We start from the raw sequence: 27,770 nt of genomic DNA, 5'->3' as shown, positions 1-27,770 counted from the left end.
GGTTTCGATGTGGACACTCCGGGATGAAGCACTTCCATCAAGACATTAGTCTTGCCTGTCACTGAGGGCACACTAAGGCCCAGGGCCTCAGCTGCCCTTCCCACTACCATTGTGAAGGGATCGGCATCCGGGAAAGTCAAGGTAACGCGACTGGCGCCGATCAGGATCCATCCATGGAACCTTGGGGCCCGATTAGCATCAGTCGCCAGCGTAGAACAAGTCTGAGCACTCCCGAACCCACAAGGCCTGAAGGCGCACCAGAGGAAACAGGTCACACAAATATGAGGTACATGGCCTCATAAAATTCTTTCAATTAGACGGGGTCCCTCTGGCTCCCGGAAAGTCGGGGAGGTGCGGAGCAACCCTGGCACTGGCTCAACCGCAGTCAGGCCTTGAGTGGTGACGCTCCCACATCTCGTCAGCTTTTACTTTTTTCATTTTGTGAGAATGTGACTTACCAGAATGGCTTGACGACTTGGAGTGCGATGACTACCATGGGGACTGCGCCCACTCCCAAGACCTTCCTCTAGAGCAAGACCTCGATCCTTGTACCTCCATAAACTTGAGGGATTGCTCCCTCAAGGCCTTCACATGCATGGCACGGCACTCGCGACAAGCCTTCGGGTCGTGGTACCGCTTTAGGCACCAGAAGCATACAAGGTACAGCTACTTCACCGACGTCTGTCAGTGACAGGCACCACAGGGCTTGAAGCAGACCTCCGATGACATTTCTGCCACACCAGGAGGTAAACCACAATAAAGACTGACAAAACTTCGAAAAAACCTAGTGGAAAAGCGACTAAGGGGTAGCTCTTCCCAGAACTGAACTGGCTGGTGCAGAAAGAAATGTCAGAGCACCTGGTTGGCTCCTATATAGGCACTGCAAACGTACTTTCCAACGTGGACGATGTGGAGCACAACTACACCATCAGGGGTACTTGCTCATGAAAGACTTCCGGATCCAGTCGGACGCCAGGGCATAATTCTAAGGTAAGGAATCCACAACTAGAAGTCTATATCAGAATAAGTTAGTATTAAGTTATATTAAGTTAGTATTTCTGCTGTTAGTTTTGTCTCAACCATAAAATCTTTATCTCTGGACTTCACAGCATTTGTGCTGGTGGATTCCTTCATACACCAACACATCTGCCAAGTTTCATTTGGGGCATGTTTATTGTGGTTTACTCTCATGAGTTTCTGGGCTCTAAGCAAGAGCTCGAACCCTGCCACCACCAAATCCTCACATTCAATCAGACAGGGAGTAGTCTAAGAATTTCCATCTAGGAATTTTCTTTTAATATTCATAAAAGTAAGACTTTCTGCATAGATGGCTCCTTCTGGAAGCATTCAGAATACAAGTTTTCAGAAGGATTTCATAAAAGAAATCCGGCCTGTCTTGAAGCAACATTTTCTGCTTTGTTGACTTAATTCAACTGGAATTAGCAGCCAATACTAGCACTACCATTTGACAAAGCAAATGTAACTTGCTGGCATGATTTCTTTGTAACTGGTTTAGTTGATGCTAAGTTGGGGGTAAATTCTAGAACTAGGGAAAGGATCAATATTTCAACTCCTACATGCAAAAGGTGGCAGCAGCATTTCCCACAAACATTGGTCTTAGTAAATACGGAGGCAAAAGAATCGGCTGAAAATATTGTGGGAGGAGCATTCTGTCTCAGGAGCACTCGGACAAGTGGTTGATGACCTATAAAATTCCCCAGCAGTTCAGCCACTTGCAAAGGTGCAAAGCTCCTGGTATAGGACTCAGGACACACGCAGCTCTGTTTGCTGTACTACCACACACTATACACAAATACAGATGGTGGTGCGTTTGTTGGAGGAACATATGAGATTCTCCCCGTGGATGGCAAGACTACCTTCAGAGCCAGACAAATGACCTGTAGCTCCAAGTAGGTGGATGCGGAACAGGTACTCCAATGGTGACTGGAGCCCTCTGATTTTACATCGGGACTAGAACTGGCTTCACACTGCCCTCGGATCTCCAACTCACCCTGGTGACGATCTCCAACTCACCCTGGTGACACCCCGCCTCACCCCTCACCAGCCAACAACCCAACAACAATGCATTTGTCACCACCATTAACTACTGGTGTGGAAGGGACAATGGCCTGCAATAGGGAAAGATGTGATAGGTCAGTAATCACTGCAGGTGTTAATTTGTCTATTTTGAGACCTAGATTGTGTTAGAACAACAGCCTCAATGCTGTGCCCAGTGGGATTTTCAGGTTCTTTTGCAGGGCTCACATGTGCCACCTAGTGTAGAAAATTTCTTGGACTTGCTGCAGTGACAAAGCTGGGAATGCCACAGTATCCAGGATCACCCCAATGAATGGTAGCCTCCTTGTGAGGAAATCAGGTGGGACTTAGGCTAGTTCATGGTGAAACCCAATTGTGTTAAAAGTTTCTCCATCATCCATAGGTGGTGCATGACTGAGGCGAGTCTCCTTCAACAGCCAGACATCGATGAACAGGAATACAAGAACTCTAGACCTCCAAAGACGGGCTGCAATCACTTTAGCATACTCCAGAGGGACTCTGATAAAAGGGTGTAAGGACGGAAGAAAGAACAAGTTACTTACTTTCGGTAACGCGCTTACTGTTAGAGACTGTATTGCAGATTCCTCATATTTAGAACATTCCCCAGGCATCAAACTGGATACAGAAACACTTCACCAGTACCTCTGAGCGATGGAAGACAGGGGCTTGTGGCTCTGTACTGACTGCGCTATGCTCCAGAAAGGACGTGTGGGACCCTACACAGTTCACTTCACAAAATGGTGAGGAATGTGGGCGGTAAGCAATCTGCAGTTAAAGTATCCACATGAAAGAGCAGTAACAACGTTAAGTTACTTAATATTCTGATGGATACTTCTAATTCCAGATTCTCACCTTGAGAGTTAGCAAAGCAAACACCCCGAGACGTTTTGGACCTCTGAAGGGGAATTTATATCAGGAAGTCCTAAAGGACCGAGTGAGCAAAAGGACCATGAAAATACAGTAGTGCTTAGTGATTGTACAGCTGCTTGTCCACTTTGTCACCTGGCAGAGGTCCAAAACAGAGCCCACTCAAGCCAGATCAATACTGGTAGAATGAGAACTAAGGCCCTAAAGAAGTTCATTTTTGACTAAAAAGTAAAAGCTTGAAACAGAGGACCATCTATCAAGCTAATGTCCGTTTTTGAATGGCCTTTCCTTTCTTCTCACTGGCAAAGCTAACAAAGTTAGTCACCCACCGAGCACCTCTAAGTCTATGTAAAAGCTTAGGGTACACTATATATATGCAACTGCTGTGACCTCTCCCCTGTGTAGAGAGGAACCTGGGGAGAGTGATGGAAGGTGGTATTGGAAGCTGGCTCTTTATATAGTGGACCAAAACGAGGTACAGTTTGTAAAGAGTCCGAGCAACCCTTATTGGTTTAAAGAGGCAAAAATGAGAGCACTAAATGCTCTTTTGTGGTAGTGTGAGCAAGCAGTGTAGGCGTATCAAAAAGGAACTGCTAAACATTTGTTGTACTCACATCGGCAATAAATGAGACAGATTCAAGAATAAATCAAAGACCAATTTAGAAAAGTAAGTTGTATTTTTATATACATTTTGATACAAAAAAAGTAATATCAATTAAGTACTTTGTAAAAATATTAGAATTTGCACGTAAGTAAAACAGTTACTCGCATCTTTACGCACAATGGTTTCCTATGCGAGAAAAGGCATATATAGCATACAGCTATTTACAGTCGCCTTCTGGGCCTTAAGGTTGTAGGGGGCCAAGCTCCAAAGTACTACCAGCAATTGCTTGTTACCTTCCCCGGGGCATCCGGGCGCAGAGGAGCTGGCGGGTTGGTAGCTGTACGTGGAATGCTGGCAAGAAAAAGACCGCCGCTTAGAAACAGATTTGGGGACAAGTCTGAGACCTCCCAGTGTGGGGCTCAGGTCAGAAGGATCCAGGGCACAGCCGCTCGTCAGTACCTGGGGTGCTCGGGTGCAGAGTGGAAAGGTCGGCTAGGCTCTGTGTGTACTGAAGCTGTACAGTTGGTCTCGCTGGCCGTGGGTGCCAGAATCAGGCCTACTGGGCCACTCGGGAAGCGGGTCTCTGCTGCGCTGAAGTCCCTTGGTGGCTGCTCTGTCTTGGTGCAGTGGAAGTCTGGACTGGACCCTCACGTGCTGTGCTTGTGGCAAGGGGTCCTATACCCTGGGTATTGGTCCTGTGTCGCTCAGGTTGGTGTCATCTCACTGGGTGGCTAGACAGATCAGAACTTCAGGAGCAAAGGGTAGTCTTTGTGGGCAGCTGCTGCATTGGGTTGGCTGGGGAGCAGCTACTTGTTAGACTAGACTGTTTCGGCGCCTGCATACGAGTAGCTCCTCTACTCTAAGGGAAGTTTGCTGGCAGTATGTGATGGACTGAAGTCTTCCTGGGTTCTTGGAAACTGGTCAGCTGCAGGAGTCGTCGCTGGTCACGATTGTCGAGACTTGGTGCAGGCAGGCAGGATTTAGTGCAAACAGTCCACAGCCATCTTCAGTTCCCGTGGATCTTTGTCCTGTCTTCTTACTCCGTCAAATCTAAGTTTCTGGTGTCGGGGTGCCACTTAAACATTCAATTAAGGGGTGCAACAAGGAGTGACAGTTGGTAGCTAATGGACTACTTACCTTTAAGGTGTCTACACCATCTATATGACCACTTCCAGCGTTTCTGACCACCAGAAGGTTAGAGCCCATGCCGTCCGAGGTGGGAAGCCATGCTTGCTCTGGCAGAAAGTGTCACCTCCTCCAGGTCGGAAGGCTGCTGATGCACAAGTTACTTACTTGTGTAACAATATATCTGTAAGAGACATTAGTTAGTGATAGATTTCTTACCTTAGAATATCCCCAGGCATCAGACTGGATCTGGAAAGTTTTTCTGCTTAGCAGTACCTCTGCGCACCAGTAGGTTGCGTCCTGCGGCTCTGCGGCAGTCACTGGCGTCGTAGGCGCCGAGATTACGTCACGAAGAGTACTTAGGCGCCACCCATGCGCGCGGACGTCAGTTCTCTGCACAACTATTCCGTGCCGAAACGCAGAGCCATGCACGACACTGACAACTGGTGCATAAAATTAGGGCCCTAAAAGGGGGTGACCTTAACCCTAGCAATCAGTTCACAGAACGAGGAGGATTGGCGGGCGGTAAGGAATCTATCACTAACTAATGTCTCTTATAGATAAATCGTTACACAAGTAACTTGTGCATCTGAAAGAGACACGTTAGTGATAGATTCCTTACCTTAGAATAGATACCCCAGCAATACCAACCCCGGTTGAGGGTCTGCGAACAGGATTACACCAGAAAGTCACGGAGCACAGAACGGCCAAAGAAGCCATCTCTCCGGACCGGATTGTCAAGGCAGTAGTGCTTGGTAAACGTGTGCAGCGAGGCCCACGTATCTGCCTGACAAATATCCTGCAAGGGGACACCGCATCCCAAGGCAGTAGTGGCTGCAGTTGCCCTGGTCGAATGGGCACGCAGCCCCACAGGAGGCTCCATCTTGGCCAAGGAATGACCCACCAGGAGATGGTTTGCTCCTGCACGGCCGACCATTTTTGGCGCCCCGTAGTCAACAAAGAGCTGATCATCCACCCGGAACTGCTGTGTATGCTGCAGATAGAATGCAAAACAAACAAGATGGACGGAATGTTGCACAATGGCAAAACATTCACCCCCAGTAACAGATCTGGATTTAATCCATCGTTATTTTGCTCACCAAGCCACCCCAGTTCAGACATGGCCATATGCAAATCAGTCTTGGCCCTGGGCCTCATGGGAACAGTCCAGCCCGAACAGCTAAGCCATGTCTTTCCTGGGCCGGAATCAAGCATCCTAGGACTGGTTTCTGGCCATCAGCCGCCTTCAGCCAGGATAGCTTGACTCCAGTGGCGTAGTGAGCAAGGGACCCACGTCTGGGCATACCCTTCCCACATAGGGTGACAGCAAAACAAAGAAGATGATGGACGGAATGTTGCACAATGGTAAAACATTCACCCCCAGTCACAGATCTGGGTTTAATCCATCGTTATTTTGCTCATAGAATGCAAGCGCATGTTTTGGGTGCAGACGGTGGAGCCTCTCTTCTTTCCTTGAAGGATGCAGAGGCGGATAGAAAGTGGGCAAAGTGATGGTCTGCCCGATGTGGAAGGGCGTGACAACCTTTGGCAGAAAAGAAGGACGGGCCCTCAGAACCACCTTGTCTGGATGAACAGAAAGGAGAGGAGGTTTGGAAGAAAGGGCCTGGAGCTCACTTACCCTTCTGGCAGAGGTGATAGCAACCAGGAAAGCCGTCTTGAGAGTACAAAGACGTAAGGGATGGTTATGAAGGGGCTTAAAGGGAGCGCACATCAGAAAAGTCAAAACAAGATTCAAGTCCCACTGAGGCATTATGAAGGGCACCGGTGGTAATGTATGCGTAATGCTTAAGGAAACGGTTAAAAACCGGGGACTTAAAAAGGAGGGAAGGAACAGAAGAACCTCAGAAAGAAGGGCAGGAAGGGGGTCCACAACCTTTGCTGCGCACCATGCCACAAATCTGTTCCACCTGCAGGCGTATACCAATTTAGTGGAGGGACGCCTGGCTGCCATAATGACATGACAGACTTCGGGAGGAAGATGGAAAGGTGTCAACTGCCGCCGCTCAATCTCCAAGCATGGAGGAGGAGGCTGGAAAGGTTCGGGTGGAGGACCGTCCCCCACTGCTGCAACAGAAAATCCTCCTGAAGAGCAGACCGATCGAGGGATTGATGCTCATACTGTGTAGCTCGGGATAACAAACTCTTTGAGCCCAGTCCGGAGCCACAAGAACCACTTGGGCCCGGTCGCTCCTGATCTTCAGCACTCTGGGCAGCAGTGGTATAGGCGGAAAGGCGTACAACAGACCGCAGCTCAACTCGCGTCGAAAAGCGTCTCCAAGCGAGTGCTGCCTTGGAAATTCCAATGCGCAGAACTGAGAACATTGCGCGTTCTCTTCTGTGGCGAATAGATCTAACCAAGGCTCTCCCCACTGTTGAAAGAGACCTTGCACCACGTCCGAGTGAAGACGCCATTCGTGATCCATCATGCACCTGTGGCTGAGTTTGTCCGCCCTGACGTTCAGAGAACCTGCCAGGTGTTGAACCACCAAGGTAATGCCTTGATGTTCCAGCCATGTCCAGAGGTGCAGAGCCTCCTGACAAAGGTCCAGGGGCCCACCCCACCCTGCTTGTTGCAATACCACATGGCGGTGGTGTTGTCCGTGAACACCTGCACCACACTTCCCCGGACAGAGGGAAGGAATGCCTGCAGTGAAAGTCTGATCGCCCGTGGCTCCAGAAGGTTGATATGGAGCCGGGATTCCGCCAGAGGCCTCTGATCTACGCCTCTCCCATGTGGCCTCCCCATCCCAGGAGGGACGCATCCGTCACCACTGTGTGCTCCGGTTGGGGAAGGGAGAGGGATCTGCCACTGACCTAATCGCGATTCGTGAGCCACCACTGCAACCCTCGTGCAGTGCCCTCCGAGATCTGGACGTGATCACACAGATTGCACTGATGCTGTGCCCACTGGAACTTCAGGTCCCACTGCAGAGCCCGCATATGCCACCTTGCATGTGTCACCAGCAGGATGCAGGAGGCCATCAGGCCCAGAAGCCGGAGGGTCATCCTGACAAACCCAGGATAGAGGCTGAAAGAACGGAATCATTGCTTGAATATACCGGACTCACTGCTCGGGAGGATAAACCCGAAACAGCGTCAAATCCAGAACTGCTCCGATGAAAGGGAACTTCTGAGAGGGACTCAGGTGCGACTTCGGCACGTTGATGGAGAACCACAGCAAATGCAGGAGGTCGGCCATAGTCTGGAGGTGGGTGACGACTGCCTGGGGCGAGCTCGCCTTAACAGCCAGTCGTCGAGGTAGGAGAAGACTGACACCCCTGACCTGCGCAGATGAGTCGCGACCACCGCCATCACCTTCGTGAACACACGAGGGGCACTGATAAGGCCGAAGGGGAGCACGGCAAACTGAAACTGCTCCTGGCCCACCGTGAATCGTAGGTAGCGACGGTGGGCCGGCAGGACAGGGAATGTGAAAATAGGCGTCCTGCAAGTCCAACTCCATCAGCCAGTCTCCATGGTCCAAGGCAGCCAGGACCTGAGCCAGAGTCGGCATCTTGAACTTTTTTTGGGGGCATATTTTATATAGCGCAAACTCGACCCGAAGGTATTGGAGCGCTTTACATGAGCACCGTATTTACATTACACATTCAGGCACGGGGAGATTAAGTGATTTGCCCAGAATCACAGGAAGTGGTCGCAACCTCGAGGCTCGAACCCTGGTTTCCAGCACCAGAGTTGGCAGTTTAAGCAGACGGACCACATCCTTTCCACAACTTCTCCTGGAGGAAGCGATTTACGTCCCAGAGGTCCAAGATGGGGCGCAGACCCCCTTTGTCCTTCTTGGGGACCAGGAAGTAGTGTGAATAACAACCACTCCCTACTTCCTGATCGGAAACGCACTCAATAGCCCCCTTGGCCAGGAGGGCCGAGACCTCCTGACGGAGAAAGGCCAAATGATCCCCCGACAGCTAGTGGAACTGAGGTGGCGTGGCTGGAGGGAGGGGGGTTGGGAGGGAGGGGGGTTGGGGGCGGAACGGAAAGGGGAACGAGTAACCATGGCAGATTATCTGCAGCACCCACTTGTCCGAGGTAATTTCGCACCAGTGGTGGAGGTGGTGTCGCACCCAGACAACCATCAGCGTGGGGTGCTCCTTGAAGCTTGGATTAGGAAGGCTTAGAGGCGGAAGCAGCAGGGGTGGAGGTAGATGGACCTGCTCGCTACTTACCAGTCCCGCCGCTGCAGAAGCCACGCCCGCGGCCATGCTGGGGCTGGTTCTGATTCTGCACAGGCTTAGTGGAGGAGTGTGCCTGGGTGTTCTTACCCTGGCCACTAAAGGAACGAAACCCAGACGTGGTAGGGGTCTTCGTGGAAAGACCCAAAGACTTGGCCGTGGCCCACGAGTCTTTAAAGCACCCCATGGCATTGTCAGCCTGGTCACTAAAGAAGCGGGAGCCATCAAAAGGCATGTCCATGAGCGAGCTCTGGACATCGGGCGAAAACCCGCTAGACCGCAGCCAGGTATGGTGCCACAACGCCACAGTCGTGGGAATCGCACCACCCAGCGAATCAGCGGTGTCCAGATCACACCTGATGGCAAACTTAGCTGCATCCTTAGCCTCCGCAATCCCTTGGGAAAGGACAGCCTGGACCACCACATAGCACTGAGGCAGAAACTCTGCCACTGAATCCCACACCGCGTGGGAGTAACAGCCCAATAAGCAGGCGGTATTAACTGACCTCAACCCCAAACTGGCTGAGGAGAACAACCTCTTGCCATATTGGTCCAGCCTCTTAAGAGTCCTTATCCGGCGGAGCCGAGGGAAAGGCACTCTGCGATGTCGAGACCTGAATGACCAGGCTCTCAGGTGTTGGGTGAGTGGCCAAGAAGGCGGGATCACCAGGCACCGGGCGAGGACGCCGAGCGACTTTCTTATCCACCGGTGCCCCCCGAGACGGCCGCAATCAAGTACCCAAGAGGACTTCGGTAAGGGCCTCATTGAAAGGGAGCAGTAGGCTCAGACGACGTAGACACGGTCTGGAGCACTTCCGTAAGGAGCTTGGTCTTAAGTGGCACCATAGGGAGGTTGAGATGGAGAGCCTCCGAGGCTCGACGCAGCACCATAGTATAGGAAGCGCCTTCCTCCAGAGTAGGCGGAGGGGAGGCAAACCCCGGGTCAGAAGACACATCAAGTTCACCCGCATCTTGAAGGTCATCCTCACAATCCTGCTCGGAGTCATACTGCTGCGCAAGAGGGTCCTCGGAGCCGTCCCAATCCTCATCCAGCTCTAGAGGAACTGGAGCCGGCCGCAGTGGCAGGGCTGGAGCCGGAGAGGGGGCCAGCGGCACCAGGAGCGTCACCGGCTAGGGGCTGAACCGGAGCCGCATCCCAATGCAGATCCCAGGTCGGAACGAAATGGTCCGAGAACCGGGGCAGTGGAGGGAGAAATGGCACCCAGTGCGGTGCCTGTGGCGGAGCCAGGCGCGGTGCTGCGGCTGGAGCACAGGGCGGCGCCGGGGCCAGAGCCAGCGGTGCTGCACCTTGTGGCGCCGGGGCCAGAGCAGAGGGCGCTAGATCCAGTGGCTCCAGGGCTGGCCCCAGAGGCAGTGCCGCCGGGCCAACAGGATCTGGACATGGGCCCGCAGGCGCGCCGGCGGGAGGTCGAGGCCTAAACAGGCAGCAAGAAACTCTTGCACCTGTTCGGGAGTCGCCGACAGACCCGGGTATAGCGGGTAGGCCAAGGGACTCCCGCACGTCCGCCTATGGAGCGAACGCGCTTCTTCGACTTCTTATGGCATCGCTTACCGGAATCCGAAGGTGAAGACTTAGGAGTCCGAGGAGCGACGACTCCCGTCCCGCGTGCGGTCCCGCGAACGGCCCCTAGACCCGGAGCAGCGGTGAGAGGAGTGCCGGACCTCCAGCAACTTCCGGCAGCGCTCCCGTAACATCTTCGGGCCATGGCACGGCAGTCCAGACAACCCCGGGAGTCGTGGTCATGCTCCAGGCAGTAGAGGCAGACATCATGGGGGTCTGCCACCGACATATTACGGTGGCACGACCCACAAGATTTAAAGCCGGGCATGCCTACATGCACTAGGAGACAAAAAGTCTCAAAAAAGTGGTAAAAAATGACCGAGGTTCGTGCTCAATCCGGATCTGCACTATCGGCGCAGAAAATGAAAGAACTGACATCAGCGCGCATGGGTGGCGCCTAAGTACTCTTCATGACGTCATCTCGGCCCCTATGACGCCAGAGACTGAAGCGGAGCCGCAGGACGCCACCTACTGGCGTGCAGAGGTACTGCCAAGCAAAAAAACTTTCCGGGTCCAGTCTGGCGCCTGGGGATAATCGAAGGTAAGGAATTATCACTAACGCGTCTCTTTCAGATCTGCATATCAAGGCTCGAGGCTTCAAAGTCCTCCTCCACCTTTCATGTGCAACCTGGCTTCCTCAGACAGAGGAAATGCCACCTCCTGCTCAGGGCCATTCGGCACCCAGACAGGCGGGAAGATTAGCTAGTCAGGAGGAATGTTCATGGATTTACTTTCCAAAGAAGCGGTTAACACAGGCACGCTGTTACGGAGATAGTTATATCCCGTTTTTACGATTCACATTTAACTGAAAATTGAAGTGAAGTGGTGCCTGGACGCCCGTTGAAAATATAAACGAAGAGTATAAGTATGTGAGGCTGCATATTAATATTATCAAGGATAACCCATGGAGGTGTCCCAGCCTATTTCTTAAATTGAATGTTCGTCCTGGAAGGAGACTCGAATAGGATTATTTGTGTAACCGCCAAGCTCTCCAATTGTCCAGTTTTATTCAGAGAGATTCCCGTATTGGCAATCTACCTGTTACTATAAAGTTGGCACTTGAAGGAGGAGAATGAAAGTATAATCCCTCGGCCATTGATATCAATAAATTTGAAGTAACGATGTTTGAATCTTGAACACATTTGTATAAGAAAGCCTGAAGAAGGTTGTTTGGACCATTTACTGCCACCGAAACGCGTTGCCCATGGCCACTTTTGTATTTCTTTTGGTGTTTTTTATGATGCTCACATATGAATTGTTCACATACAATTGAAATGTTTTTCATCTTGTTGATGTGTTTCACAAAGTGATTCTTTTAAATATTGTGTACTATATTGTTTTTTAGTTTGTATATTAGATCTAGATGTTTTGCTGGATAGAAAAAAATATGTATATTTTTTATGCATTCAAGTAGTGAATAAAACATCTATATACTACTCTTTGGCATTTTGTATGGTTGATATATGAGCAATGTGTGATTGAAATTTGAGTATTTGTGTATGCTATTGAATAGTCCCAAAGGGAATTTTCTTTGACCTGGTGTCATTACTGTGTCCTGTCCCTTTGGTACGTAGCACCATCCCTAAGGTGGGCTAACTGAAGTTAACAAGACTAGGGAAATTCCATCATCTTGGTTTTTGGTGGAATTAAGTCCTCTGGGTTAGGAAGTGACCACAGAAGTGGTCACATAGAGGGTGTAGTCACCTTAACAAAAGGTAGGTTGACTACTATCTAACACTCCCTGTAATGCCCCAAAAATACATTATTTAGGGGCACTCCTGATGCTAGGACTTCAGATTTGATGGACCAAAAGAAGTGGACTGAAGTTTGCTGATCTGAGAACAGAGGAGCACAACTGACTTGGTGCCAACCCTTCACAAGTAACCAGAGAACTCCCTTGGAGTAGAGGAGCTACTCCCCTGCAGTCACAGGCACCAAAGAAAAGAGACCCAGTTTGCCGGCCTGCCACCTACCAGGACTACAGACGCTGGAGCAGCTCAGGAAGAGGTCACTGTGCTCCTACAGGTCACATACATCCTCCCTCCAAGTGTGGGAATGCGAGGACTGACTGGAGCTGCGCAGTACCAGCACCTAGGGTACGGGACCCCTTGTAGCAACCAAGAATGGTTGTATCCACTCCGGACGCCAACAAAAACCAACCTGCAAGTCGAGGGACTTTAGGGACAGCAAGATCCTCAAGAGTGTCCCAACTGTCCTGTTTGCCTGCCTTCCGCAGCACCAAAAACAAATAGTGAGTCCCTGACGGCTGCCACCTCAAATTGCTTCTGCAGCCACAACCCATAGGCCAAGCTCGAGGGAGATGGCAGTGCCCACGGGGTCCTGAGATCCTTAAAGGCTGAGCTCACCATTGAGTTGCCCAGACTGGACTCCCAGTCACTGCATGCAGACTCTTTGTGTAGGCCCACTGAAACACAAGTGTTTTACGCAGCACAAACTCAACATCTAAAATCACCACTGCACCCAAGCCCCACAGCTCGAGGAGAAGTGGACCAACAGTGTCCTTTCGTGCTCAAGCATTTCAAGGACAAAGCATCTTTGGGGGTTCAATCGGACTGGCCTTCCAGTTCAAGTCTTCCAGTTCCACCTTGCAGCCTCTTTCTGACCGGACCATTTCTCAATGAAGTGAACGGGGCACCAGACGCTGAAACACTTCTGCACCCGTATGCCCCAGTGGTCACCGAGGTGACCTGTTGGTGTGGCCTTGCACCGTGCCCCATACTCACCTGAAGTCCAGTCCCGTAAGTTGCTGTTAAGTGCCCGAATGCTGTACATGGTTTTTCCCCATTATCGCTCCCAGAATTTGCACTGTCAACTTCTGAAACATATAAAAATTCATAACTTGAAAACTACTTACCTGATTCTGATGATCTTGGTCTCTCAATTCATATAAAAAGAAGTGTTCTTTTTTATAAATTGGTGCCGGATTTCTTTATTGAGTGTGTGTCTCACTTTTTGCCATTGTGTGTACAATGAATGCTTAGCACTACCCTTTGATAGGCCTAACTCCGTGCCCGCACTACCACAAAAGAAAGCATTTGGGTTATCATGTGTGCCTATGTTAGCCAACTTGAGTTTGCCTGAACTAAGTGTACCTAATTTTGGTTAAATATCCTAAAGCCAGCATCCTATAGCCCTGGATAAAGGTAGGCCCTTGAGAAGGAGTTGAGATTGAACCGGATCATCCTTGCACACTTTTAAAAATGTTTTAGTTAGGAAACTTTACAAAACATTGAAAAACAGAAGGCGATAAGAGCCAAATCTGCATCGAATGGCAGAAAGGGACGAACTATAGTCTGTGAGAGGAAGTGGCTCCCTTGTGTGGCTCCCAGTTGTCATGTGCAGTAGTGGGATGGTACCCAACTACAGGCGGTGGCTCTAACAGCTGAAACAGAGGCGCAACAGCATGGGTTTTCAGATCAGTTTGCCACCTGTGGAAATTTACAATATAAGGAATCAGCTAGTTAGAAGTATCTATCAGAAATCAGTATTGCCAAACTGCAGTTTAGCAAATTTGCAATGTTGCTGCATTCACTCCAGTTGAAATAGAAGCATGTGCATAGCTGGCACTGCACAGTTAAAAACTATAGCGATGGTACATTTTAGATAGTGCTTGATCGAATAAAAAAAAAAAATAGAAAAAATATATTATATATATATACATATATAGTCTTTTTTTTTTTACACTTCACATTGCTGGCTGTTTCTAAATTCAATTTGGAAGACTTGTTCGAAGTTTGAGTGGAGAAAACATTTTCAGTGTATATCCGCATTTGGAATTTGACACTTAGGCAGGATGCACCATTACTGCACATATTCTGCTGACATCGATAAAAGTCAAACTAGCCAATCTAATGATAAAAACAGTATCCATGTTAAAAAATGGGACAAGCGGTTTTTGACCCGCTAAATAGGCCTAAACTGCCTACATGTCCAAATACCAGTTATCAGCAGTGGATCAATTTGAATATTTTCAGGGAAAATAGAGCTCACTGCCTATTGTGTTTTTTTTTTTTAAAGGAAGGAACCTTTAAGCCAAAACCAGACAGAACTCTGTCAAATTAATACTGTATCCATTCTGCTCAAAATGTATTTTGGAAATGCTTTGGCTGTGCATAAGGATGGTTTTTCTTTGTTCGCCCTAAGTTGGCAGGGTATGCTCAGACGTGAGTCCCTTGCTCACTTTGCCACTGGATTCAAGCAAGCCCGGCTGAAGACGGCTGTAATGCCAGAAACCGGTCCTGGTAAGCTTGATTCCGGTCCAGGGAAGACATGGCTTGGCAGTTCGGGCTGGACTGTTCCCATGAGGCACAGGGTCAGACTGATTTGCATATGGCCATGTCTGTACTGGGGTGGCGGAGTGAGCTAAAGAACGGTGATGGATTAAACCCAGATCAGTTGACTGGGGGTGAGTGTTTGTATTGTCAACGCTCCGTCCATCATCCCCTTTGGTTTTTCTTTGTTCGCCCTAAGGATGCCACCATCACTCATTTGAATAGTTTGCCATTTGAAAAATAACACATTGTAACCGTACCACTGTTTTGAGAATCTGCTACTCTCTGGGTTCCTTCACCAGCTGCTGTGTTTCCCTCAGTTTCGGTCCCAGGGTCAGTGCCGGCAGTATCCTAAGAATAAAACAGTTTGATTAAAATGGTAGCTTATGTGAATGCAAACACCACCACAAAAGAAGCTTTAAAAATAAACCTAAGGGAAATTACTTATTAGCCATTCACTTTCAAAAACAAGCACTAGCAAACCCAACTGCTTGACCTTCGGTTTGGTCAATGCTGGTTTAGTTATTTTTTTTGTAAAGAAAATGAAAAATAAATAAAACCTATTGTTGGGACAGCTGGACTCAAACATATAGTTTGATAAACTAATGGTCAAAAGCAAAGACATTTCTTTAAAAAAAAAAAAAAAAAGCACACGCATTGCGATAGTAGCCCCTGGAACTGAAGGGATCTGCTTTGACTGTGTTGATGTGTCCTTTTGGAAACAGTTGAATGCAGTCACTCAGTGAAATTAGCCAATGGCTGAAGGAAGCTGATCCACTGTCCCATGCTGTCTGATATGGTGGGAAGAAGGAGAGGAAAGTGTAAATAACAAGTTACTTACATTTGGTAAGGCCTTGTCTGGTAGAGATTATCTAGCTGCAGATTCCTTACCTTTGAATTATCCACAGACATGAGACTGGATCCAGAAAGGTTTTAAGAGCAGTACCCCTGCGTCTCGGTAGATGTAGTCATTCAGCTTCACATGGCAATGGTGTTTGTGCCGAAAGACTTGCGTGGTGCTCATATAGGGAACGCCAGCGCGATGTCCGTTTCTTTTTGCAACTTTCTACGCCAGGAGTCATGAATAACACTGAAGGAGTACTTTCTGTCCTGTAACTCCAGTTCTGTTGTAGAGTTATCTCTGTTATAGTCATAATCTAGTGAATAGTCCTGCTCATGAGCGTGGACCCCGGAACAATCAAAAATAATCTCTTAAGCTGTCTAAAAATGCAAACCTGCAAAGACACTTAAGAGAGAATTTAAAGACATATAATGCAGCCTATATCCACAGGCTACACTGTCCAGCACTTCAACTAGACATTCCACATTCCACCAAAACCACAACCAGCCCAGCTTGCCAAGTTTTCTTCACAGAGAAAACTTCCCCTTTTACCAGTAAAGCCTCAGAAATGACAAAGGAAGGGGAGGACAGACAAGCCCCATAGGCTGACATTATGTGGCTCAAAAAGGGATACCGTGCCTTTAAGAAAACTTTCTAGAACTTTCTCAGTATCCCAGAATGCTCAGCAGGTCCCATTTACTTTCAGTTCTTTTTGAAGGCGTATAACGCCAGACCTGTAGCATTCCGAATATAAACATTTGTCTCCACCGGGGAGGAGGGCGGGTGCTTATGACTATAACAGAGATACCCCTACTACAGAACTGGAGTTACAGGACAGAAACTACTCCTTCTGTAGTAGGGGATCTCTGTGTATAGTCATAATCTAGTGAATAGAATGGCAAGCCCATCCCCACACAAAAGCGGCGGTGGAGAGAAAAAGTACACCACTACTGTGCGAGCAGATTTCGCAACAAAGCCTGTCCAACTTGAGCATCTGCCCTGGCATCAGAGTCCAGACAGTAATGCTTAGCAAAGGTATGGACCGACTTCCACGTGGCGGCCCTGCAGATTTCTGCAATGGGAACATTACGTAGCAAAGCAGTCATAGCCGCTTTGCCCCTGGTGGAATGAGTCTTAAGTTTACCCCCTAAGGTCTTATTAGCCTTTTGATAAAACAATTGTATACAGGACACAATCCACCTCGAAATGGATTGTTTAGAGGTAGCAAGACCTGTCCTGACTGACCCATAATTGATAAACAATTGGTACGACCTACGAATATCTTTGGTTTTATCCAGATAAAATTTCAACACCCTCCTGACATCCAGGGAATGTAGAGACCTTTCCGCTGGAGAGGAAGGATTATGAAAAAACGTAGGCAAAGTTATGGTCTGGTTAACTTGGAAATCAGAAATAACCTTAGGAAGAAATTTAGGGTGAGTATGCATAACAACCTTAGCAGCATGAAATACAGTATAAGGTTCTTGGCAACACAACGCCTGAATTTCACTCACCCTGCGGGCCGATGTAATGGCCACGAGGAACGCCCCCTTCCAGCACAGGTGCTGCAGCGAAGCCTTATGAATGGGTTCAAAAGGTTCCTTCATCAATCTGGACAGCACCACATTCAACTCCCATGAAGGCGAAGGAAGCCGGACAGGAGGAAACACTTTCTTCAAGCCTTCCAAAAAATCTTTGATCACAGGGATCTGGAAGAAGGAGATCTGTGAAGGGCATTTCCTGTAGGCAGTCAGCGCAGCTAGATGAACCTTAATGGAATGACAATTAAGGCCAGATTGCGCCAAATGTAAAAGGTATGGAAGGATGACGTCTTCCTTACATGTCGTCGGATCATAGTTCTTGGACTTGCACCAGATGCAAAATCTCTTCCACTTGTATGCGTAAGATGTCCTAGTGGAAGGTCTCTTGGCTTCCTTCAGTATGTCCATACAATCTGCAGGGAGATTCAAATGGCCATATTGCACTATCTCAGGAGCCATGCCGCCAAAGTCGAAGACGAGAGATTGGGGTGCACCATCTGCCCCCCCGAACTTCGTGAGAAGGTCCTGCCGGCACGGCAGCCGAATGTGAGGAAGGAGGGACCAGTGAAGCAGGTCCGTGAACCACCCCTGCCTGGGCCATTCCGGGGCAATCAGGATCATCCGTGCCCTGGACTGGGCTAGTTTGATGAGCACCGCCGGAATTAGGGGAATGGGTGGAAAAGCGTACAGAAAGCTGTTCGACCAGTCGATCCATAGCGCATTCCCCAGCGTTCCCTGCTGGTAGTACCTGGATGCGAAGTTTCGGCATTTGCTGTTTGACGGTGGCAAACAGATCCACGTCTGGCGTGCCCCACCTGTCGAAGAAGTCTCCGAGTACTTCGTCGTTTATGACCCATTCGTGGTTTTCCTGGATCAGTCTACTCAGTGCGTCCGCCTGAACATTCTGCACACCTGGCAGATGGATAGCCGTTATCGTCAGTCCTCTGGCAAGAAGCCAGTGCCAGATCGCCTGCGCCTCCTGCGACAGGGTGCGCGATCTCGAGCCCCCCTGCTTGTTGAGGTAATACATCATGATCGTATTGTCCCCGTCTGTACAAGCAGAGAGTTGGTCTGGAAGGACGGATGAAAGGCCTTCAGTGCCAAGTGAACCGCTCTGAGTTCCAGGAAATTGATATGATACGAGGACTCCGTCGGAGACCACGTTCCTTGTATCTGTAACTCACCGGAATGCGCTCCCCAGCCGTGTCGAGAAGCATCCGTCACGATCGTCTGAGAGGGAATGTCCTTGTGGAAGGGAACCCCTTTGAGTTGATTCTCTGCTGAACACCACCATTTCAGAGACTGTAGAGCATGCAGAGACAGTCGTATCTTGTCGTCCCAGTGGCCTCTCCTCTGGTCCCACTGATCCTCCAGACACTCCTGCAGCGGTCTCATGTGAAGCCGTGCGTGTGGCGTGAGGAAGATACAGGAGGCCATCGATCCCAGTAGAGAAGACACCGTCCTCACGGTCGTAGATGGAGCGGTCATAAGAGCCTGAGCCTTCCGAAGGAGTGCTAAACGTCTTTCCTACGAAGGAGACACGCTTGCAGACAGCGTATTGATGGTGGCTCCCAAGTAGTGCAGGCATTGGCACGGAGTCGGGACAGACTTGGACATGTTGATGTGCAACCCCAGCTTGCTCAAGAGAACAGACGTCTTCTGGAAGTGCGCTTGCGCTTCCGAGAAGGAGGATGCCTTGATCAACCAATCGTCCAGGTACGGGTAGACAAACACCTTGTTCTTTCTCAAGTGTGCCGCTACCACTGCCATGCATTTGGAAAACGTCCGGGGCGCTGACTTCAGCCCGAACGGCAACACTGTGTATTGATAGTGATTGGCGCCGACTTGGAATCGCAGGAACTTCCGGTGTTTCTGTGCAATGGGCACGTGGAAGTACGCATCCTGTAGGTCTATCGCGCACAGCCAGTCTCCCCTTTGCAACTGAGGATAAATCTGGTGCAAAGACAGCATGCAAAACTTTTCTCTGCAAATCCACTTGTTTGCGTGTCGCAAATCCAGAATAGGCCTGAACTCGTTCTTGTCCTTTTTTCGGACTAGAAAGAATTTTGAGGACAGACCTCATCCCCTTTGGGACAGAGGAACGTCTTCTATCGCCCGTTTTCTTAACAGGATATCGGCCTCCGCCTGGAGCTCGCGCAGCTGAAACTGCGAGCAAACCGGTGGAATTGCTGGAGGCGGGCTGTTGAACCGAAGACTGTATCCATTGCAAACAATATTCAGTACCCACTTGTCCTGAGTAATTTTATCTCCACTCTGCCAGAAAATATTGGACGCTTCCCCCCACCGGAGTGGGTAACCGATGACGGGGAAGTAACCGCTCAGGGCCTAGACCCGGCCGGGCCTTTGGTCGCGGTGGCAGACTGCTGACCACCCCTGCCTCTCTGACGTTTCTGGAAGGGCTTCCTCTGGAACGGATGTTGCTGTTGCTGCTGTCCAGACTGTTGACCTCGCCCTCTCCCCTGCGTCCCGTACCGTCTTTGGAACGGGCGGTAGGTCTTCTTTTGGTCCGTGGGCTTCTCCAAGCCCACAGCCGTCAGTCTCGGCCTCCGCCTTCATGCGGGCCATCTCATCGTCGGCGTGTTTACCGAATGGAGTCTCGCCCGAGAAGGACAGGTTGGCCACCCTCTGCTGGGCCTCAGGCTTCAGGGATGTCAATCTGAGCCAAGCGCGGCGTCTCTGATTAACTCCTTGGCAGTACCCGTGGGCTGCCAGGAGCGACGAGTCTGCCGCAACACTGATCAGCTGGTTCGACACCAGCAACCCCTCATTCAGGATCTCCATAAAATCCTCCTTGTCCCGTGGGAGGAGGTTGGCGAACTGTTGGAGGGACTCCCAAAGCGCCCGGTCATAGCGCTCCAACAGCACAGATGCGCTGGCAGCTTTCATAGAGGTAGCGGCCGTCCCGCACATCTTCCTGCCCGCTGAATCCAACCAGCGACTCTCCTTGTCCGGAGGCACATTGGAGGACGGGGTAGTGGCATGTTGCTTCCTTGTCGCCGTCACAATGACGGAATCCGGAGGTGGATCCATTCGGAGGAAAGCCGGTTCCGCATCCGGCGCCTTATACTTCTTTTGCAGCCTGGAGGGAGCTGCCTTCGTCACCGCAGGAGTGAGGAAAAGCTCTAAAGCGGGTTCCACTAACCCAGGCACCAAAGGCAACAGAGGTCTCGATAGGTGCTTCTTGTGGAGAGTCTCAAAGATTACGTAAGTCGTAGGCGTGGGCACTGTCAGTTGGATGCCCAGCTTGCTCGCACCTCTCAACAAGACCTCCTGAAAGGAGACCACGTCGTCCACAGGGGACACCCTCATCCGAGGGGATCCGGACAGGGTTGGTGAATAATCCCTTGCGCTGGACGACTCCGTGCTGTATCGAGAACGACCCCTCCTATGGCGTCGTCTTGATCGAGTTGATGAGCGACGGCGACTTCTGGATCTCCCTCTCCGTCCGGAGCGAGATCTGGGCCTCCTAGGCCTTGGACGTTCAGCGGGTTCTTGCGGCGGCACCTGCGGTTTTGCTGGTGCCTGCGGCGGCTGCCTGACCGGGAACCTCGGCTGAGGTGCCCCCATAGGCGGCGTAGGGAAGTGCGTCAGCGAGACCGGCCTTGGAGGCCGTGGCGGTGCATGTGGAGGCACAGGACGAGGAGGTGGCGGAGGAGTGCGCGGGGGCAGTTCCTTCAGCAGTGGAGGAGGAGTAACTGACTTCGGCTTGGGAGGAGAGTACACCACAGAGTACACCGAGCCCGTTGACTCCCTCATCCTCTTCCTCGGCGTAGGAGACAGAGGCAGCGCCCCCTGTCGGTGACCTACGTCGCTGTCGTGCCCCTGAGGACCTGGAAGGACTCCTGGCTCCAGAACGCCTCTTGGAGAGTTATCTCTTCCTCTTCGGCGTCGAAGAACGCCTCCTTGACGCCGACTAACGTCGTCTCAATGTCGAAGACCTATGCCTCGACGGCGGGCTTCGCCGCCTCGACGCTGAAGGTCTGCGCCTCGACGTCGAACGCCTCCTTCTCGGTGCTGATCACTGGGTCGACGTCAAGGGTGAACGGCGTGTCGCCTCAACGGCGCGCGCCGAGTCGACGCCGAGGGCGAACGGCGGTGTCACCTAGGCGGCGAGCGCCCACTGGAATCCTCACGACGTCGGCGACGTCTATGATGATGATAATGTCGTCTTCGGCGGCGACCTCGACGCCTGTCTCGTCAGTCCCCTGGACGCCGAACGGGAGCAGATCGCCGTCATGCCTCTTGACACAGTCGTCGATGGTATCGACGTCGACGGAGAACGTCGACATTTTCTGGCCTTCTTGACACTGGGGAGCCCCCCAGAGGCCTCAGTATGGGCAGAGAAAGCAGAGCCAGCCTGCCCAGTCCCACCTTGACTCTGCAGCCTTCTTTCTTCCAGTCCTTGGAGCCTGATCTTTCTGTCTCTCAGGGTCCTGGAGGAGAAGGTCTGGCAAATCTCACACTTCTCAGGGAGATGAGTAGAAGGAATCACAGGATACAAACAGAGTGTGGGTCCGACTTGGCCTTCTTCCTCGAGCACTCCGGGCATTTATCAAATACAGGCATTTTTGATAAAAAGAACTGCACAGAACACTAGAAGAGGAAGAGGGCACCAACATATGTCTAGTATAGACACTCACACACTTTAAAAGTACAAACAATTCTATAATAAACTCAAAAAGGGAGAGCTCAATGCTCCAGGGTCCTGCTAGCAGGAGCCGGAAAAAAGAAATGAAAGTAAATGGGACCTGCTGAGCATTCTGGGATACTGAGAAAGTTCTAGAAAGTTTTCTTAAAGGCACGGTATCCATTTTGAGCCACATAATGGCAGCCTATGGGGCTTGTCTGTCCTCCCCTTCCTCTGTCATTTCTGAGGCTTTACTGGTAAAAGGGGAAGTTTTCTCTGTGAAGAGATCTTTGCAAGCTGGGCTGGTTGTGGTTTTGGTGGAATGTCTAGTTGAAGTGCTGGACAGTGTAGCCTGTGGATATAGGCTGCATTATATGTCTTTAAATTCTCTCTTAAGTGTCTTTGCAGGTTTGCATTTTTAGACAGTTTAAGAGATTATTTTTGATTGCTCCGGGGTCCACGCTCATGAGCGGGACTATTCACTAGATTGTGACTATACACAGAGATCCCCTACTACAGAAAGTGGAAAAGCCCTGTCCCTAGAAATCAGTTTGATGAGCAGGGAGGATAGGTGGGTGGGTGAGTCGGAAAGGAATCTGCAGCTAGATAGAGTCTCTACCCATGAAAGCGTTACTAAAGGTAAGTAACTTATTCATCTCAGAGACTCCTAGCCGCAGATTCCTTACCTTAGAATAGACACCACCCAAGCAATGCCTCCCCGGAAGTGGGTCTGCAAAACTATTTCACACTAGAAAGTCCTGCAGGACCGAACAAGCAATGCTTTGTGAACGTGTGTAGAAAAACCCACGCTGCTGTCTGGCAGATATCAAGGACGGAACATGTGCTATTGCAGTGGTCGCACCCTTAACTCTGGTGGAATGAGCAGAGCATGCAAACCCTCAAGTGTTGCTTCTTGGCCAGAACACAACAGATCTTAATGCAGAGCAGGATCCATAGGGAGACTACCAGTTTCTGCAAAGCCTTTTAATTCTTTGCTCAGACATACCCAGCCAAGGGTTGACTTTTTGGGCCAAGATGGTGAAGTCCCTCCACTTCCTTGGAGGAATGTGGCAGAGAGTAAAAAGCAGGCAGAGTGATGGACTGGCTTACATGAAAGGGAGTGATTTCTTTCAGCAGAAAGAAAGCTCTAGTGCATAGTACCATCTTGTACCGTTAGACATTCAGGTATGGAAGACTAGAAGACAGTCTGAAGCTCACTAACCCTCTGGGCAGATGTTCTTGCCACCAAGAACGCAGTCACAATGGTAATGAGCCTGAGAGGACAGTTATGCGATAGCTCAAAGGGAGCGCATATCAGAAAAGTTAGGACAAGATTAAGGTCCTACTGAGGTATGATGATGGGCGAAGGTGGAAATATGTTGCAAACCTTTCAAGAACCTATTTACAACAGGGTATTTGAAGAGTGATGGATGATCTGGCACTGCAGAGAGGCTGAGATGGCAGAAAGATAGCTTATTTAGGTGCTCAAAGCAGAGTCCTGCTCGGCAAGAGGAAGGATAAAGAGAAGGACCTTTTGAGAGAGAGAAAAAAGAGGGTTAACCTGTTTCTCTTATCACCATGCCCCAAACTAGACCCAGTGGTAGGCGCATACAGTCTTAGTGGAGGGAAGTCGGGCTGCCAAAGTAACATTGCAAACTTCAGGCGGAAGGTTGGAAAGCTGTCAACTGCAGCCGCTCAATCTCCATGCATAAAGATGGAGTGTTGACAGGTTTGGGCGGAGAACCGTCCCCATATGCCACGACAGAAGTTCCTCCTGAAGAGTCAGTCTGGTGGGAGGATGGATGGCCATGCTCAACAGCTAGGTATATCAAACTGAGCCCTGCCCGTAGCCACAAGGGTGACTTGGGCCTGATCATTCCTGATCTTCTTGAGAACTCTGGGCAGGAGTAGTATTGGTGGAAAGAAATACAGAAGGTAGCAGCTCTACCAGAGACAAAAAGTCTAAGTGAGAGACACCTTGGAAACTCCAGCGCATGGCACTGCTAACATTGGGCATTCTAGGCAGCGGTGAACAGATCTAACCAAAGCTCTCCCCACTGCTGAAAGAAACATTGTACCACCTCCGGATGGAAATGCCATTCGTGATCTGCTAGGCATCTTCGGCTTAGTTTGTTTGCCCTGGTGTTCAGAGAGCCCGCCAGGTGTTGAACCACAAGGGATATGCCCTGAAGTTCCTGTCATGTCGCTTGACAAAGGGTCCATGACCCCCACCCACCCGGTTTGTTGCAGTACAATATAGCAGTGGTGTTGTCCATGAACACTTGTACTAGCATCCCCTTGATGGAGGGTAGACAGGCTTTTAATGCCAGCTGGATTACCCAGAGCCCCAGAAGGTTGTTGTTGAGTCTGGATTTCACCAGAGACCAGAGGCCACCTCTCCCAGATGGCTGCCCCATCCCAGGAGAGACATATCCATCACCACTGATAGATCTGGTTGGGGAAGGAAGAGGGGTCTTCTGCTACAACAATTGCGGTTCTTTAACTACTTCAGATATGAAATGCGTTACTTACCTGTAACTGCAGTTATCCAGTATTGGTGTCTTTCATAGATTCACATGCCTGAATCATTCCCCGTCGTCGAGACTCCCGTCTCGACGACGGGGAATGATTTAGGCATGTGAATCTATGAAAGACACCCATAATACTGGATAATTTGTAGTTTCCTCGGAGATCTGGGCCATTTCAGAGAGATTCCCCTGATGCTGCACCCAATGGAACTTCAGGACCCACTGCAGACCTCGCATATGCCACTGGGCATGTGTGACAAGATGAATGCATGAGGCCATGAGGCCCAGCAGCATCAGAATCCGTTTCACCAAAACCCAGGATGGAGGCTGAAACATCAGGATCATAGCCTGAATATCGGGCTCGCTGCTCAGCAGGATAGACCCGAAACTGCGCTGTGTCCAGAACCGCCCCGATGAAAAGGAGCTTCTGAGAGGGAATCAGGTGTGACTTTGGCACATTGATAGTGAACCCCAGTGAATGCAGGAGGTACGCCGTAGTCTGGAGGTGGGAGACGACAGCCTGAGGCAAGCTCGCCTTCAACAGCCAGTCATCGAAATAGGGGAAGACTGGAACCCCTGATCTGCGCAGATGAGCTGCGACCACTACTATCACTTTCGTGAACAAATGAGGGGCGCTGGTAATGCCAAAGAGGAGCACGGTGAACTGATAATGCTCGTGGCCTACCGTGAACCGTAGGTAACGCGTTGGGCAGGCAGGACTGGGATGTGAAAATAGGCATTCTGCAAGTGCAACACTGCCAGGGTCGAGGGCAGACAAGACCTGAGCCAGTGTCAACATTTTTACTCCTTTCAGAAGAAGAGGTTGACGTTCCTGAGATCCAAGATAGGTTGCAGGCCTTTGTCCTTCTTGGGTACCAGGAAGCAGTGTGAACAACAACCACAATCTACTTCTGGCACAGGAATGCGCTCAATGGCACCCTTGGCCAAGAGAGCTGTAACTGCCTGATAAAGAAGGGCAAAGTGATCCTCTGACATGCGATGGGTTTGCGGTGGCATAGATGGAGGGGTAGTCTCGAAGGGGAGGGAGTAGCCCCTTCAGACTATCTGCAAAACCCACCTGTCCGACGTGATGGTTTGCCGGTGGGGGAGGTGAAAAGTCAGACTGGGAGGGTTTGGAGGCGGCAGCAGCAGAGGGGGAGCTGGTGGAATGGCCCGGCCGCTGGCCATCAGACCCACCACTCTGTGTCCCACATACCCTGCCGCGCTGAGGCTGGACAGCTTGCACAGGCCTGTGGCTCTGGACGGGACGGACAGGGCACCTCTTCCTTAGCCACGAAAGGAGTGAAAAACAGACTGCAGGGGCAAAAGGTGAGGCCCAAGGATTTGCCCGTAGCTCTGGAATCCTTAAAGCGCTCGAACACGTGGTCTGCTTTGTCACCAAACAAGTTACATCCATCAAAGTGCATGTCCAAAAGTGTTGATTGGACATCACCGAGAAGCCAGTGGACCTCAGTCAGGCATGGTGTTGCAGGGCTACAGACGTTGAAATTGTCCTGCCTAGCGAGTCGGTGGTGTCCAGCCCACATCGTATGGCAAACTTGGCTGTGTCTCCCTTCCGCAACTGCACGGGAGAGTACGGCCAGCACCTGCGCAACCGTGTCCCACACAGAATAGGAGTAACGGCCCAAGAGACATGCAATGTTCACAGACAGCAGCCCTAAATTGGCAGAAGAAAACATCTTCCCAAAATGGTCCAGCTTCTTGGATTCCCTATCCGGTGGAGCAGTAGGTAATGCGCCCTTGGTAGTCGAGGCTTGGACCACCAAGCTCTAGTAGGCAGGGTGTTGGGAGAGGAAAACGGGGTTGCCCGTGGCCGGACGGTGGAGTCGGGCAATCATCCTATCCACAGGAGCCCCTGTGCTGGGCTTGGACCAAGTGCCCAGTAGCCTGTCCACGAGGGCCTCATTGCACGGCAGCAGGGGCTCCAAAGAGGCCGCTGCCGGTTGAAGCACCTCGTTCAGGTGGTTAGTCCAGACCGCCACCGTAGGAAGCTCAAGGCCTCAGCCACCCTATGCAACACCACAGTATAAGGGGCACCCTCCTCCATAGCCAAGCTAGGAGGAGAAAGCATGCCAAGGTCTGGAGAAGTATCCTGAACACTGGCCTCACCCAACTCCTCTCTCCAGTCTGGTTCTTTCAACTGGTCTGCCAGAGGGTCCACAGACCCCTCCCACTCCTCCTCACCATCCTCTGGTAGCCACAAAGGCAGATAGTGAACACCAAGGGAGAACAGAGGTACAAAAGTACTGGACAACGCCAGTCCGGCGTCCACATCAAGGTGAAGGCTGGGCTCGACGTTGGTTGGGGACACATCCGGCGTCTGAGGGGGCGGAGGTGTCGCCAATAGATTCGGCGCCAGAGGAGGTGTTGTGAGGTCGATCGGTGTCAATCCGGATCCAAGTCTGGATCCCTGGGGGCCCTGTGGCACCGGAGCCAAAGCTGCTGGCATCTAAGGCCTAAACCCCCAGCCGAGTCCACGGGGCCTGATGGCACGCCAGCAAAGACGCGCTGCCCAAAGATGAAGTGGAGGACTTCGTAAAAACTACGATGTTGGGCAGGTGTCACTCCGGCTCTCGGGAAGGGAGGGAGGCTTGGAGTCGACCCTACAAGCTCTGCGGGCGGAGCCGGACGACTATCTTCCGCATGCCAAGTCGGTCGACGGACGGGGAGAACGCTAAGAGTGACTGTGCTTCTTCGCCTTCTTTTTGTGCTTCGACTTATCTGAAGAATTCGATGAGTGGTGGTGATGGCTCAGCCATCAGTCCCGCGACCTCCCTCTCAACCAGGACCTCGAGCGGTGAGGGCAGACTGCCAGGCCTCCAGAAGCTTTCAGGACCACTCCTGCAAAGACTTCATGGCCATGACCCAAAAGTCAAAGCACGACTTTGGGTTGTGGTCACGCTCCAGTCACCAGAGGCACACCAGATGTAGGTCCGTCACTGACCTCAGCTTGTGGCAGGAACCACAAGGCTTGAAGCCGGTCCGCCGATGTGACAAGCCTGTGCACCACGAGTCGAATGACTTGAAAAGATGTTGACAAAAAAAAAAAAAAAATGAAAAAAGACAGTCAAAAAGTGACTTGAGGTACCGCTCTCTCGGGATCTGCGCTGGCTGGCGTGGAAAAAGAAAGAACGGACGTCAGCGCGAAGTCTAAGTAGATACCGCAATGTCATTCCGGCTATCACGACGCCAACGACGAATACAGAGTCGACCGATGCCATCTAACGATGCGCGGGGTACTGATATGAAAACATTTCTCCAGATCCAGTCTGATGCCTGGGGGTAATTCTAAGGTAAGGAATCTATAACTACGGTCACTTTCAAATATACCATGAAGTGTTAGCGGACATAGCAAAAACAAAGGGGATGATGGACGGATGTGTTGAACACTGCAAGCACTCACCCCTAGTCAACTGATCTGGGTTTAATCCATCATCATTCTTTAGCTC

General features: G+C 50.7%; 1 protein-coding gene across 4 annotated transcripts in view; it reads right to left on the bottom strand.

The window, feature by feature from the left end:
- TPR (translocated promoter region, nuclear basket protein) overlaps positions 1 to 27,770 on the bottom strand; it is a 728,231-nt gene that overhangs the window by 192,708 nt on the left and 507,753 nt on the right. For all 4 annotated transcript variants that reach the window (XM_078642622.1, XM_078642637.1, XM_078642629.1 and 1 more), the window contains exon 42: positions 15,003 to 15,093. In XM_078642622.1, coding sequence (XP_078498748.1) covers positions 15,003 to 15,093 — 91 coding nt within the window. The remainder of the gene's footprint in view (positions 1 to 15,002; positions 15,094 to 27,770) is intronic.

The sequence above is a fragment of the Lissotriton helveticus genome, chromosome 1_1 (genome assembly GCF_964261635.1).
Source record: "Lissotriton helveticus chromosome 1_1, aLisHel1.1, whole genome shotgun sequence".
Taxonomy (NCBI): domain Eukaryota; kingdom Metazoa; phylum Chordata; class Amphibia; order Caudata; family Salamandridae; genus Lissotriton; species Lissotriton helveticus.
This window is presented reverse-complemented; position numbering and strand designations above follow the sequence as displayed.